Source organism: Vipera ursinii, assembly GCF_947247035.1.
Source record: "Vipera ursinii genome assembly, chromosome: 2".
NCBI classification, from domain to species: domain Eukaryota; kingdom Metazoa; phylum Chordata; class Lepidosauria; order Squamata; family Viperidae; genus Vipera; species Vipera ursinii.
The window spans coordinates 55,323,756-55,338,720 of record NC_139513.1 but is presented as its reverse complement, the minus strand read 5'-3'; the positions used below and the strand labels follow the sequence as shown (position 1 = coordinate 55,338,720).

The window sequence follows — 14,965 nt, the reverse complement described above, 5'->3', positions numbered from 1 at the left end:
TAGACTCCAAAATGGTTCTTCCTTCTGGTAAAATAATGGAGCAGCATTGAGTGCAGATGATGGGAGCAGAATGGTGGTTAATCATATGTGATATTGTGTACCCATCTAAGGTACACAATTGCTATTGCTCTTAAGTAGGGTGGAAAATGCTTTCCCCTGCAAGTTGAATGAGAGTAAGACTTAAATTCTATGGTAAACAGAATAGATGATGGCAAGATGAGTGCTGTCATCTTGATAAGGATAAACCCTAGGGAGCTATAGGCAACTTTCTTAGGTAACTACTTTGACTCTGCTGCCATTACTCCCGACCCCACCCCTTCACCCCCGCAAATTATAACACGTACCATGGTATTGCGCTTTCAATCTTTCTGCCCAGACCTCAGAAATAACAGGTCTTAATAACCTTTGTGCCAATCCTGAACTCTAAGTGTTAGCTATGTAATGATGCAATTTCGCAGACAGGGAAGATTTTAATGTATAATATGAATGTAGCCATAAATGAAATAAGTAGCTTATTGTGAAACAGAAATAGTACAATTCCACACCAACCCTTCCCCCAAAGATCAAACTAGTTACTCCTTTCTTAAATCAGGTCTTGAGTTTCAGTACAGGTCATTGCAGCAAGGATAGTTGAAAAGACCTATGAAGTTGTTTTATAGGCTCCTTATTTTCTTGATCCTTTATTGTTTCTTACTGAGTATTATCCTGGGTTTTGTCCAGCACATCCAAAATTATCTAAGGCCTAGCCCACTTTTCTAATATCCTTGGAATTATAAAAATGCTGTCTATTTTTTACCAATTACATATTTTGAATTTTATTTATCCAGATTCCCCTGAGTCGATTCATCAAATGCTTTAGGTTTAGGAGATACTGAGTTACAAGGAATATAATACATGTCCTTTACCAGTATTTGGTAGATGTGAAAGACCCCTAGCATCTTAGATTTTGCATCCAGCCTAGTTTCTGTGGTTTATACTGAATTAAAAAGGGGCGTTAGATGTGGGAGAGGTGGGGAAGACGTTTTGTGTCAATTTAAGAATTAATTTTGCTACAAACAAGTATTAAGTTCCTTTCCTACACATGCACAAGAAATGCCGCTAAAAGGTGAGGGATTGGAGGGGCGAGTAGTTATGACCAGAAATGGCTGCACTGTACTGGTTCTGAAAAACGTTCCTCTTAAAAGGGTTTTCTGAGTTGTACCTCCCTTGAGTACGAAGAACCTTTCAGTTACATTGTCACAATAAACCCGCCTTTCTCAGTTTCTTTGTATTGTTTTCATTCTTCGTTTCTGTTCATTTTGACGTTTGGATCTTTTAAGGCAGGGGTCTTCAAACTCGGCCCTTTTATGACTCATGGACTTCAACTCCCAGAATTCCTCAGCCAGCATGCCTGGCTGAGGAATTCTGGGAGTTGAAGTCCATGAGTCATAAAAGGGCCGAGTTTGAAGACCCCTGTTTTAAGGGAACTGCGTATATTAAGATTACACTAAAGATAAGGCAACCCTCTGCCCTGAAGCCTTCCCCCAAATACGAACGCCTGCAGTAAACGAACACAAAGGCATCTTCAGCAACGAGGGACCGAAGGGAGCGGCGAGAAAAACGGGAGAGCAAATTGCCATAGCCAGAAGCCTCGACTCTTCCCCCTCCCGCCCAGGAGCTACGAATCCGAAGCCTTCCGTCCGACGACGCTACTTCCGCTCGGTAATCGCTCTTCTCCACGGCCCAGTCGGCATCCCCGCGTGCACATGCGCAAGAGCGCCAGATGAGTATCTTCGAAGGCTAGGAATAGAAAACTCGCCAATGGGGGGAGAGCGGGGCTTTATAAAATGCCCGGGTGTGTCCGCTTCGGGGCGGGCGTGAAAGAGGTTATTAATCTTCCTGGAGTTTCCCAGAGGGTTGCTTGTACCTTTATTTTTAATATCGGTCCTAGGCGGCTCTGCTTGCGCCCCATGCCAGGCTATCCCCAGGATGTAAGATCTGTAGAGGAGAAAACCCCCTAGGGCAGGGGTAGGCAACCTTTATGACTCGTGGACTTCAACTCCCAGAATTCCTGGAGCCGGCTCAGGAATTCTGGGAGTTGAAGTCCACGAGTCATAAAAGAGCCGAGGTTGCCTACCCCTGCCCTGGGGGGGAAAGAGACCGGAAAAGGGACCGCATCTTCACCAAATGCCTAGATCAGGGGTAGGCAACCTCGGCTCTTTTATGACTCGTGGACTTCAACTCCCAGAATTCCTGAGCCAGCCAACCTGGCTCAGGAATTCTGGGAGTTGAAGCCCATGAGTCATAAAAGAGCCGAGGTTGCCTACCCCTGGCCTAGATCAGGGGTCTTCAAACTCGGCCCTTTTATGACTCATGGACTTCAACTCTCAGATTTCCTCAGCCAGGCATCAATTCTGGGAGTTGAAGTCCATGAGTCATAAAAGGGCCGAGTTTGAAGACCCCTGGCCTAGATGAGGCAGAAGGGGAGCAAACAGCCACGCCCACCCGGTCAGTTGCATCGATGGGGAAGGCGCCAAAAATCTGCCCCGAGCCCCTCGAATCGTAGCCACCTCGAGACCCCCCCCCCAGTCGCTCCTCGATTTCGGCAATCTGACGCGCGATTCCGACGCCCCATCTCCCATCTTCCCCCCCCCACCCACCCACCCCCCAAAAAAAAAAAAAACAAAAGCGACTGGTCTCGTTTCCATCTTGAATACGAAAACCCCCGAGGAAACCAGAACGTGAGAAAAATGTTTTAAACGGGTTTATTGAACAACAACAAAAAAAAAACAACACGAGGAAATTTTTTTTCCAAAAGGCATTTGAAAGACGAGACGATACAAAACCTTGTAGGCGAAAAGTGAACTGCATTCCCCCTCCTCCTCCCCGCCCCGATTCGACTAGAGACGTATTTCGAACCGGCAGTGATTGCGCAAGTCTCCGAGGTAAAAAAAAATCAGCTACTCTGCTGGTCACTTGGTCCCATGCGAACACACACACACCCACACACACACCCGCCCCGCATGCAGCGCCGCCAGCACTCCTGGCCAGGAACTGTGCGGACGCCCGTGCATCCAACAGGCTGTTGCCATGACACCCCAGCCTTTAAAGAGGGGGCGACCGAGACTGCTGCTAGTTCAGTTTAGGAATCCACCAAGAATCATCCCTTCCCTTGCAGTCACCGAAGGCCGACGACGAGGGGGCCGAACCTCGCCCAGGTGTGGGTGGGTGGGTGGGGGAGTACTTATAACGACATCACGCTACTTTTTGCAGAAGACGAAAGCAGGAAATCAAGCTTCGATGGCAACGCTATTCCAGTCAAAAGGAAAGGGTGGGAGGCGAAGGCATATACACCTTTCCACGATCCACACATAACGCCCCAATGATCTCGATGCGGAGGAGGGGAGGGGGTCGGTGGAGAAAAGCGAAGCGCTATTTTTTACGCGCACCCGCTTTCCGAGGGAAGAAACGATGCAGAAATTGGGCCAAAAAGACCAAAAAAAAACATCAAAGCTGGAAACACGGCTCTGTGCTTTGAGCTAAAGTCAGCGTCGTTTTGGGGTTCAAAAAGTCTTAGGTCGAAAAGACAACAAGAAGCGGCTTCTTCTTCCCTCCCAAGTTTGATGAGGGCAGTCTTATTTATTTCCTGCTCTTGAGCGCCTTGGGCTTCGCCGATTTTTTCACCTTCTTGGCGCTGGGGGAAGCCACGCTTTTCTTGGGGGCTTTCTTCGCCTTCACCTTGTCTTTCTTGGCGGTCCCGCCGCCCGCGCCTTTCTTGTGCGACTTCTTCTCCAGCTTTTTGCTCTTGGCCACGGGCTTCTTCTCCACCTTCCGCGAAGTGGATGCCGATGCCGCCGCCGCCACCGCCTTCTTGTGGGATTTGGCGTGGGAGCCGCCGCCGCCTCCGGCGCCTCCTTCGCTTCCCCCCTCCAGCTTTTTCCGGTTGAGCTTGAAGGAGCCGTTGGCGCCGGTGCCTTTCACTTGGAGCAAAGTGTCGTTTTGCACCAGAGCCTTGATGGAGTATTTGAGATAGGTCCGCCCGTTTTGCTGGTCGAACCAAGCCACTTTCTTGGCTTCGTTGTAGATTTTCGCCAGCGAGGAGCCATTACGCTCGCCCAGTTTGCGGATGGATTCCACCACTAGCTGGCTGTATTTGCCGGGCTGGTTCTTTTTCTTGTTGTTTTTCTTCTTCTTGGATGGCGAGAGCGCCGACACGCCGCCTTTGGCTTTCTTGGCCGCCCCTTTCTTTTCCGGAGCCAGAGGCGCCTCTTCTGCCTCGGTCAGCGGCAAGTCGGCTTCTTCCAGTTCGACAGACATCCTGGAAAACTGCGCCCGGCTTTCGGCCCAAAAGTCTCTCAGAGGCGAGGGCTCGACTAATCCTCGGAGCTCGTTTTGTACAGGGACGATCTCGGTCGCGGGGCGCCGAATCGGCGGAGACGAGAAACCACCCCAGCAACCGAGCACGGTTACCTTCAGCGTCGCCTGAGAAAATCAATCTGCCTGGGCGGGCTTCGCCGCGGCGCTTTATATGCGCCAGGAGCGGACCACGTTGAGAACAACAACAGGGAGCGCAAAGGCAAGCTCCGAATTGTGCTTTTTGTGGCCCCTTCGCCGAGCTCTCTCGCAGGCCTCCGGTGCCCTAGAGACCGGGTGCGGTTGGCATCTGCTACTCCCGACGGTGCCCGATCCGGCTGCCTGGGTGTCAGAGTTTTCCGGACAGGGGAAAGGCTCTTCAGAGGCGATTTTAAAGGCGCACCCTATACTCGGGAAAGACAGAGGATAGGGGCGCCCTGTGTCGAGGGCTCTGCACCTCCTAGAGAGAGCCCCAGCTCTCGGGGAGCCCCTGGATCATATAGGAAAGCGGGGGCCTCGTGTCTCTGTCCAGTCGGGGGGCGCTGACGAAGCTCGGGGGGAGCACTAGCCCCGGGTTAATTTGTTGTAACTAACACACTGGACGCCCTCACGTGGTCGGCTGCAGCAGCACGGAGCCGGTGAGCAGTTTTCAGGGGGTCCCCGCCCGAACTGGAGGGGCCGTGACTCAAGGTGCTGCGGGGTACAGAAAGGGCAGGATGTCGCCCGCCGAGCCACCCCCCCCCCCCAAACGGTAGCGGTCCTCGTCCCGTAACCCGAATGCGGACCTGAGTAGAATCCCTACCCGCATCCAGTTCTAATGGAGGGGTTTCTGGTCTCGAATTCAAACAAACCCAAAAACACAAGATAGGGCAGAGAAAGGGAAGCTGTTAGTAAAAGTTTGAGCTCAAGGCAGTTACACGCAGTTGGTGAAAAGAGCGACGAGCCGGCGGGACTCAGGCAGAAGGTAGCCGCTTTTCGAATAGAATTAGGAGGAAGAGCAAAAGGTCAGCGGGGCCGCAATTATTATTATTATTATTATTATTATTATTATTATTATTATTATTATTATTATTATTATTATTTTGCGCTGACTTTGGGATCGGGACGTATTGATGCCAAGTGTTGTACGTATCGGGATCGGTGGCAGGATGGGCGGCTCCTTTCATACTGGCGGGCTTTAATAATGCTCGAGCTTGGAGCCGGCCAAAAAAAACCAAAACAAAACACACCTTTGGTGGTGGGCATTGTGTGTTCAAACGCAATTTACCCGCTCGTTTTTTTCAAATCGCGGAAACTTTGGGGAAGCAGCGCCGCGCGAGGGAGCATAACTGGGGGTGGGGTGGGGGTTCCTCTCTTCCTCTCCCCACCCTCCTTTCGGCTGAGGGGCGAGGAGAGAAGAAGAATCCTTTAGTCCAGGGGTCTTCAAACTTGGCCCTTTTATGACTTGTGGACTTCAACTCCCAGAATTCCTCAGCCAGCAAAGCTGGCTGAGGAATTCTGGGAGTTGAAGTCCACAAGTCATAAAAGGGCCAAGTTTGAAGACCCCTGCTTTAGTCACTGACGGCATGAAGAGGTGGGCGGGAAAAAAAAAACCTCCGTCGCTTAATGGCGGAGATGCCCGCACACTGGAGCCTGATTTCCAAAGCAGGCACACCTTCCTTTCCCCCGATTTCAGACAAAACAGACTTTCGGACGAGGAAGGGCGTCTCATCTCTTGAGTGCCTCGGGCTACGAGGGCGCCTCGTCCTCCCCCGGGACGACGCCCTCTTTCTTTTGCCTTAGCGACCGGCTTCCGAGCCACGGATTTTGGAGCGCTTTGCGGAAGGCGGGCGCGTGGAATATTTGCTTGGTGTTGTTGTTTTGTGTGTGTGTGTGGTTGTTTGAAATCGGGCCAGGGAACAATCTTCCAACGATTCCCTACGGGAGGCGGTGGGCGGGTTGGTCCTCTCCCTTTAAAGCCGCTGCGGCGAGAGAGAACAGAGTTAAGAACAGGGAGGATGGAGGGGAAACGTTGCTCCGGCGAGAGAAGCAGGATTAAAGTGAAACGCCGCCGCTAAGCCGGAGAAGATTCGTCGCTCCGAGGATTCTTGAGCCTGGTGTTTGTTTGTTTGTTTGTTTGTTTGTTTATTTATTTATTTATTTATTTATTTATTTATTTATTTATTTATTTATTTATTTATATAAACCGCCCTTCTCCCGAGGGACTCGGGGCGGTGTACAGAGTAAGGTAGGCAAACATAATGAACAGTACTGAAAAACAATAAACAAAACAAAACAAACTGGGACCCAATTAGAGCTATCAGGCCAGGCCGGACTGCTGGAATAGGTAAGTCTTCAAGTCGCGCCGGAAGGTGCGGAGGTCGGGGGCCATCCGGATTTCAGTTGGTAAGCAGTTCCAGAGGGCTGGCGCACCCACTGAGAATGCCCTCCCCCTGGGGGCCACCAGCCGACATTCCTTGAGCGGTGGCACCCTGAGGAGGCCCTCTCTGTGGGAGCGCACAGGGCGGTGGGGTGTTGACATTGGCAGAAGGTGCTCCCGTAGGTAGTCCGGACCCATGCCATGTAGGGCCTTGTATGTCATTGTTAGCACCTTGAACTTCACCCGGAAGGCAACCGGAAGCCAGTGCAGCGCAGTGCACTGGTGTTGCTGCAGCTGCTGCCGACGCCTGCATCCCAATGGCCTGGGCCACCCAAAAAGTTGCCACCCCGCGCTTCCTCATCCCTCAGCGTCCCTTAACGATGCTAACGACAACACGGGGCTCGCCGATGAGCGGGGAACAGTCTGCCGCCAACTGCGCCACCGCTCCCGCGTCTTCAACCTTTCGCACCCTCGCAGAGCCTGGATTTAAGAGTGGAGTTTGCGCAGAAAGGAAAAAAAAACTCGTGGTCAGCGGGCATCGCTGCAGCTGTTGGTTTGGTGGATGAAACCGGCAGGTCGTTCACGACTTCGGCGAGCAAGAATTGAGGGCCTGAGTGAGAAGGGAGATTTTTGCCGTTTGCTAGAACGTGCCTTCCGCGCTTGACGTCGCTGGAGATTCGGGTTTTAAACACCGAAGGGGACTCCCCAACGGTGGAGTCAGAATCGCTTGTTTCTAGGAAGGTCAGGGCCTTCAGTGTCAAGATCCTGGGCTTTTCCTACCCGTGGTCTTTGGCTGCCACAAACACTTAGAGCGCGGTGGTGGTTTCTCTCAAACGTTTGCAAAGAAATCAACCTCTCTTCCTCAGCTTGCATCTGACTTAGCCACTAGATCAGCTTTCCAGACTTGGACGTTTGCAGATTCACAGAATTCTGTCGATATGTTTAAACACTCATTTTGAATCTTAATGCTGTAGTTAAAACTTCCTGTTAAAAGGAAGTTGAAACCTTGTTGGATTTGATGACCCAGTGTTAAGCAATTTTGTAAGAGCCATTTTGTACCTGCACCTTTTAGTTATATTAAGAGATTCTTTAGCAATTTTAATATTTTATGGAAGCTTGCTTGGTAACAACCACAATACTTGCAAATCATTCACCCATCTGAATTGAGAGATTAGATTCATGACATCTACATCAGAATACATGAATTCTACTTTGAGGGACTGCAAATGTTTAGTTTATTGCTTCCTGATGCCTACAAATGCTTCCCACAAACCTGATTGTTGTGCCATTGAGAAGCATTGCCAATAGTTTGTTTTACTTAGGAAGAAACAAAACTTATTTTTAATATCTCAATCCCTGGTTTGCTTATTAATCAGGTTGAGCATCCAGGCACCAACCCACCCTTTCCTGGGACAACAGTTTTATGGAAAAGAAGAATCCCAACAGATACTACCTAAAACTGTTTGTAAAGATATTGATGGCCATCATTTGGACCTTAAAGTATCTTTAGAGTGGATTTTAACTCCAGTTGCGCTGATTTTAATATGGTCTATTTTTTAATAAGTTAGGGACTGAATCTATTTCTCCAAACTAGAACAACTGGATGTCATTCAGAATAGTGTACTTGCTCCCATTGGCAGAAACAATTCTTCACAGGTTTGTTTTTGACATCTCAAATACTGAGTATCCATTTGAAAACAGACTTTGGCTTGGAAATTTCCAAACAAATGTTGACAACTCAGCTAAATGGACAACTGGTCTGATCTAGTAAAAAATAACTTCTTAAGCTATACGGCAGTATTGCTTTCAAGAGTTAGGATGAAACAGATGTTAAACTTGTGGGCACTGATTGCACAACATATGTAACCCTCTCAGACCTATTTTACTACTGGCTATGAAATAAAACAGTTATGGTAACTTAACTGGAAAGGAACAATCCTTTGGGTGGTGCTTGACGCACTTTCTCCAGTCTTACTTGTGTGAAATGCATGCTGGAAGAGTATCAGCAAAGTTCCAGTACATGAATTGCCATTTCCCATTGCCAGACAGCAAGCAGTAAGCATGACTTGGGGATGGCAGCCAATCAAAGTTTTGGAAATGTCTTCTGCATGTTCTGTGATGGGCGCTGTTGCCTTTTCAACTGGTCTGAATTTCTTTTTGAGACTGAAAACCAGGAAGGCATGTAGACAACTCAGGTTGACAACAGATGTGATATCACATAAATGCTGTGATTTATGTCCTTGTGTCAAATGTTAGGAGGCTGACATTCGATTACTTCACCATGTGTGCATCCTCATTTTGCCAACATTGTGGTTTACTTTAGATACGTCTGTGGAAACTACTCCACTTGGACAGGTTTTGGGTATTTGCATAACATAAATTCTCTGTTCTGAGTTAATAATTCTTTTCTCCCTTATTCTTGACTGAGCTTTGGTGTACTTTTATTACGTTATTATCTCATTGCAAAAGAGAGACAGAAACCAATAGAAATCTAGAGCAATATATAAAATTAAGAAATATAATAAGTAGGAAAAATATAATTCCATAAAAACGCATTTTAAAATGAATAAATAATAGGATAACAGAGGGACCTTGGAGGTCTTCTAGTTCAACCCCCTACTCAAGCAACAGGACCTATACCATTCAGGACAAATGGATGTTCAGTCTCTTCTTGAAAACCTCCAGTGATGGAGCACCCACAACTTCTCAAGGCAAACTGATTCACTGATTAGGGAATTTCTCTTAAATCTAGGTTGGATCTCTCTTGTCTTGTCCTCAGGTGCTTTAGAGACCCTCCTCTTTTCTAATAGCCCCTCAGATGGTTATCATGTCACCCTTGGTTCTTCTGTTAGACTAGATATACCACTTACTACAACCGTTCATTGTATGGTTTAGCCTCTAGTTCCATGCTCAAAAAATCCAAAGTCCTTCATAAACTGGTGCACCAGTTGCGGCCCTATCTGGACCGGGATGCCCTGTGCACGGTCACTCATGCGCTCGTGACCTCTCGCCTTGACTACTGTAATGCTCTCTACATGGGGCTTCCCTTGAAGACCACTCGGAGGCTCCAGCTGGTACAGAATGCGGCCGCGAGAGTTGTCTTGGGAGTTTCCCGGTACTCCCATGTTACACCTTTGCTCCGCGAGCTGCATTGGCTACCAGTTGTCTTCCGGGTGAGGTTCAAGGTCTTGGTTATGATCTTCAAGTCCTTACATGGCATGGGTCCGGGTTACCTCAGGGACCACCTGCTGCCGGCGTCAACTCCCCTCCGCCCTGTGCGTTCCCACAGAGAGGGCCTCCTCAGGGTGCCTCCGGTCAGAGAATGCCGACTGGTGGCCCCCAGGGGGAGGGCCTTCTCTGTGGGCGCTCCGGCACTTTGGAATCAACTGCCGGTGGAGCTCCGGATGACATCAGACCTCCGAACCTTCCGTTGCGGCCTGAAGTCCCATTTATTCGAATTAGCTGGTCTGGCCTGATGGGGGAATATGGGTTTTTAAAATAGTTGTTTTTATTATTGTATTATTGTTTTTATTTGGGCATTGGTTTAATCCTATTTTAACTTTTGTATCGTAATTATATATGCCCTGTGAACCGCCCTGAGTCCCCAGGGAGAAGGGCGGTATATAAATTAAATAAAACCTAAACCTAAACCTAATATATTCTAAGTTCTTAGTACACACGCTTTAGCACCACAGTATTTATCTTCCTAAAATCATCTTATAATACAACTATTACATCAAAACAGGACAACTATAGCAGGGCTTTTCAACCATTGGCACCTGGCAGGTGGTACACAACCATCCTAGAAAAGTGGTAGGCACAAGCCTGAGCGAGAGATGACTGGAGCTGCAGGGCTGTCAGGGCTCAGTGGAAGAGCCAGGATCAGCGCCAGGCTCCAGCTGGAGCTCAGCGCTGATCATCCCCAGGGTCTTGCGATTTACATTCAGATGCTTGGCAACTGATTCATATTTATGATGGTCACAGTGTCCCAGGGTCATGTGAAGTGACCAAAACCTGCTGCAACCACCCAGCAGACAGGAATAAAAACCAAACACCCCCCACCCCACCCCTGCCGCCAATCCTCAACGCATGCTCACAACAATGAAAACCTCGGACAGGAGGAAGAGCGCCACCAGGCAGGCAGGCAGGCAGGTGTCTTGCTCAGCTGTGGCTTGGGGGGCACTTTTTTCAGTGCCATTGTAACTTTGAACAGTCACTAAGGCAACTGTTGTAAGTCGAGGACTATCTGTACTTCATCACTTTTTTCCTCTTTTTTTTTGGTCATCAAGTTTTTGACACCTTGCTAGGTGACTGGTGGTACTCGGATGTTGCCACATATCCTAAAAGTGGTACAATGGGTGAAAAGGTTGAAAAGCCCTGAACCAAAGGAAAAGTTTACATTATCTCAAATTAAATTGTCAGCAATGAGAAATTGACATCCAGCTCTTTCTAAATATCTGGTCAGATATTCAACAAACATGGAAAATAATCTTTTGGTATTCACATAAGAGACATATTAATCCTGCATGACTCAATTATACATATAATGCAAATTCAGATAGAATATTACTAATTCTTGTCTTGATAAGATAGACGTTCAGCAGCATGGACAGTCCTGTTTCCCACAGATATTAGGTATGTATAGGCAGTCCTCAAATTACGACGGATTGTTTAACAAGTCATAATAGCTTGGGAAAGGGTGCTCTATGACCTGTAAAGCACTTCCAGATGCCATAAAGTGTCATGCCACTGACCCATCCGATCTGGTCACATGATTCACAATCTGGTATTCAGCAACCTGTTTGTATTTACAACCATTTACCAAACACCCTGCAATTGTGATTAAAAAAGAGCTGTGGTGGTGCAGTGGTTAGAATGCAGTATTGCAGGCTAATTCTGCCGACAGCCAGGAGTTTGATCCTGACAGGCTCAAGGTTGACTCAGCCTTCTATCCTTCTGAGGTCAGTAAAATAAGGGCCCAGATTGTTGGGGGCAATATGCTGACTCTGTAAACTGCTTAAGAGAGGGCTGTAGAGCACTGTGAAGCGGTGTATGAATCTAAGTGCTAGTGCTATCACCATTTGCAATTTTCTCTGCTGGCTTCCCCAGAAAGTCAGTAGGGAAGCTGGCAGGGAAGGTTGCAAGCTGCTGCTGTCTGTTGAGAAGAATTCCTCTTGTTTGGGGGTGGGGAGCGAAAAGAGCTGCCTGTGTTCTGGGGGCAGAATATCTCAGCTCCATATGGACTTGAGATTCCTTCCTGTTATCTACATATCAAGTAAAAGCAAAGTGAAAATCTACATTTTTCTCTATACCCTCTCCCCTGGATGCCACAAAAGTGTATATTGTAGAATCTGGGACAATCTATAGATTAGCACAAAGTAGATTAAAAACTCTACCATGGCATATACTGTACTACAACAAAGTTTAATAATAAATAAGCCTGCATAGGCTTGATCTGGAACACCAAAAGATTTTTTTTCAAATTACCATGCTTCCTTGTAAGTATGAAGAATTCTCGTATGAAGTCCCCAAATTTCAAGATAACATACAAAATTTCTTTGCATCATTCTGAACCTACAGACATGGTTTTGCATACAAAGTAAATGCAATAAACATTTTATAACCAGGTTTTAATAACCCAAGTGCCAAGTTGATCTGGCAAGGTTGGTACACTCTGGATTCCTTTAATTAAGCACTGCAGTCCATCAGAACCTCAAACTGCCTGTCTTCTGGAATGAGCCTCCCGCTGAGATCTGAGCACCGCCCCCCCACTAGTGTTTTGAAAGGAGCCTCTTTACTAGGCCTTAGTAAGGATGAGTGAAGCCTCCCTTTAAACTTAGGTTGGTTGGTTTCCACCCAATTTGTTATTCTTTAGCCCTTTTTTGTGTCTTGCTTTTATTGTTTTCATGTTTTAAATCTTTTGAAAACTCACCAGACTCTGGAAATTTGGTGGAATATAAATTTGATAAATAATAATAAAACAGCAGAACCCTACAGTCTGCATATTTTGGTTAGTCAATAAAAACAGGAAGCTGTGACTCATGCAGATTAGGTTGTGATTTTTTTTTTACTTTTGAAACATTTTTTTAATCGAAGCAAAATATTCAGGGTATAGAGTATTCAAGAACCTTTGTTCTTTTGCTGGGCTCTGACTGAATGATAGACTCAGAGTTCTGAATACAAGATGCGCAATTTGAAAGCAGTGAAAAAATGCTATTTTTCCAAATATCCATCTTGTAGTCCTGTAACATTTTCATACTGGGTCCATTAGAAAAGAAAACTACATAAGTAAACAGATTTAACAGTTACTAATCACTTGAGACTTCAAAGAGTAAGAGAACAATTTATCTTCTTGTATTGATTGGTAACGTATTAGGGCAGTAATGTATTGGATCCAAACAACTGTGCTATATTGAGGGCAAGTGGCCTGAAGGCTTTTTGCATAAACTTTAACCCCTATGAATCCAGAGGGAACAGGGCTTATGCAATCACCGAATTTCCTACAGCATAATTTATAGTATTTCCTGCATTCATTTACTGAATAATGGCATGCTGCTAACATTTATGCCATGGATTTTACATACACTGAATCAATAACGCTTATGGGGCAAAACCCTCTTATTGGCTCAGCCACTATTATAGGCTTCTTAAAGCAATGTTAGATGCTGAATGCTGTCTTCTTCCTTCCTGTGCAGCTTAAATTGTTCCAACTTTTAAATCGTTTTTCTCCCAGTTGTGTAGACTCAGCACATTCTATCATAGATGTGAAAAGTATCACCTAGTCCAGGGGTAGGCAACCGTGGCTCTTTTATGACTCGTGGACTTCAAGTCCCAGAATTCCTGAGCCAGCACGTGCTGGCTCAGGAATTCTGGGACTTGAAGTCCACGAGTCATAAAAGAGCCACGGTTGCCTACCCCTGACCTAGTCCAACCCACTATCCAGTATAGGAGCCTATTACTACAGCATCCTTGACAGATGGCTACCCAGCTTCTGCTTATATATTTCCAGCAAAGGAGATACCACTTCTCGAAGGAACTCCATTGTTTTAATAGCTGGTATGATCAGGAAATTTGCCCCAAGGCCCAGCTGAAATCTATTTCCTTATAATTTAAACTCACTGCTTTTTCTCCTGGCTTCTGGAACAACACTGAACATTTCTCTCCACCTGTTAAGTGACAGCTCTTGAGATATTTGAAGACAGCTATCATGTCTCCATGAACCCTTCTGTTGGTTGACCATACATGGCTCCTCCCAACCATTCCTCTTAAGTTTGACCCAGACCCTTTATAATCTCAGCCGCTGTGCTCTGGCCATTCTGAAGGGGATAAACATCCTTCCTAAAATACAGTGCTCAAAACTGCATGCAACGTTTGAAAGCAATCTGATCAAAACAGAATGAGTTCTGTTGATCATGACACTATCTCCTTGTTGAAACAACATAGGAGAGTATTTGCGTTTTTCACATCTTCATAAATTGCTGATTCATGTTCCCCTTGAGACCAAGAGTCTGAAATCCTTTTGTATGTACTGTGGCCCTCTTCCAGTCTATATTCATGCCTTTGACTTTTTTTCCAATCAAATGTAAGACTTTTGCATGTTTCTCAGTTGAAATTCATATGGATTTCTGAAAAAGTTGTGAAGATCTTGTTGAATCCTGGTTTATTTCTCTAAAGCAGGCATGTCAAAGTGCTGGCCCGCGGGCTGGATGCATCACGCCGAATTTGCACCCACCCCATTGCCGGCAATGGGGGAAAAGTCGTGATACATCGTGCGATGTCATGTGACGTTGCAAGTTTGACATTCCTGCTCTAAAGCAGACATGTCAAACTCGCAACGTCACGTGACGTATCGGGACTATTTTGCCATTGCCGGCAATGGGGTGGGTGAGGCTTCCGGATGATGCATCCGGCCTGCGTGCCAGCAGTTTGACACCCCTGCTCTAAAGCATCTGCTCATTCACTCTCCCCCCCTCATCATTTGTATTGTTTGCAAATTCAACTTTTCACATATTTTAAACTCTTCATTTATTAAATTCCCTATAAAAGACACAAATGCTCTGTGCTGAAGAAGGTATGAGAGTTGCTACTGGTGCTATAGTACCAGTGTTTCCTCCTGCCCTAATGTGAAATTTATATACATACACTCATACCCATACATGAAGAATAATTTTACACTGATACTATATTCTACTCTGGAATTTCAGTGGCCTCCTAGAATGACAGATTGTAAGAAGGTGAACAAAACAACTGCCTATGAAAAGAAAAAGCCAAACA

General features: G+C 46.5%; 1 protein-coding gene and 1 long non-coding RNA gene across 2 annotated transcripts; both read right to left on the bottom strand.

The window, feature by feature from the left end:
• Window positions 1–2,714: 2,714 nt before the first annotated feature.
• H1-10 (H1.10 linker histone) lies at window positions 2,715–4,465 on the bottom strand. Its single transcript, XM_083355697.1, has one exon. It carries the CDS (start codon window positions 4,294–4,296, stop codon window positions 3,619–3,621), a length of 678 nt encoding a protein of 225 aa, XP_083211823.1. The 5' UTR covers window positions 4,297–4,465; the 3' UTR covers window positions 2,715–3,618.
• A 4,716-nt stretch (window positions 4,466–9,181) lies between these two features.
• On the bottom strand, window positions 9,182–11,405 carry LOC310633490. Its single transcript, XR_014491017.1, has 2 exons — window positions 10,343–11,405; window positions 9,182–9,627 (listed from the first exon to the last, which is right to left on the bottom strand). It is a non-coding gene; the product is annotated as an uncharacterized lncRNA (long non-coding RNA).
• Window positions 11,406–14,965: the final 3,560 nt, after the last annotated feature.

Bases quoted from the DNA above. Each gene is read 5' to 3' on its own strand.
- H1-10 (XM_083355697.1), bottom strand. From the start codon at position 4,296: ATGTCTGTCGAACTGGAAGAAGCCGACTTGCCGCTGACCGAGGCAGAA.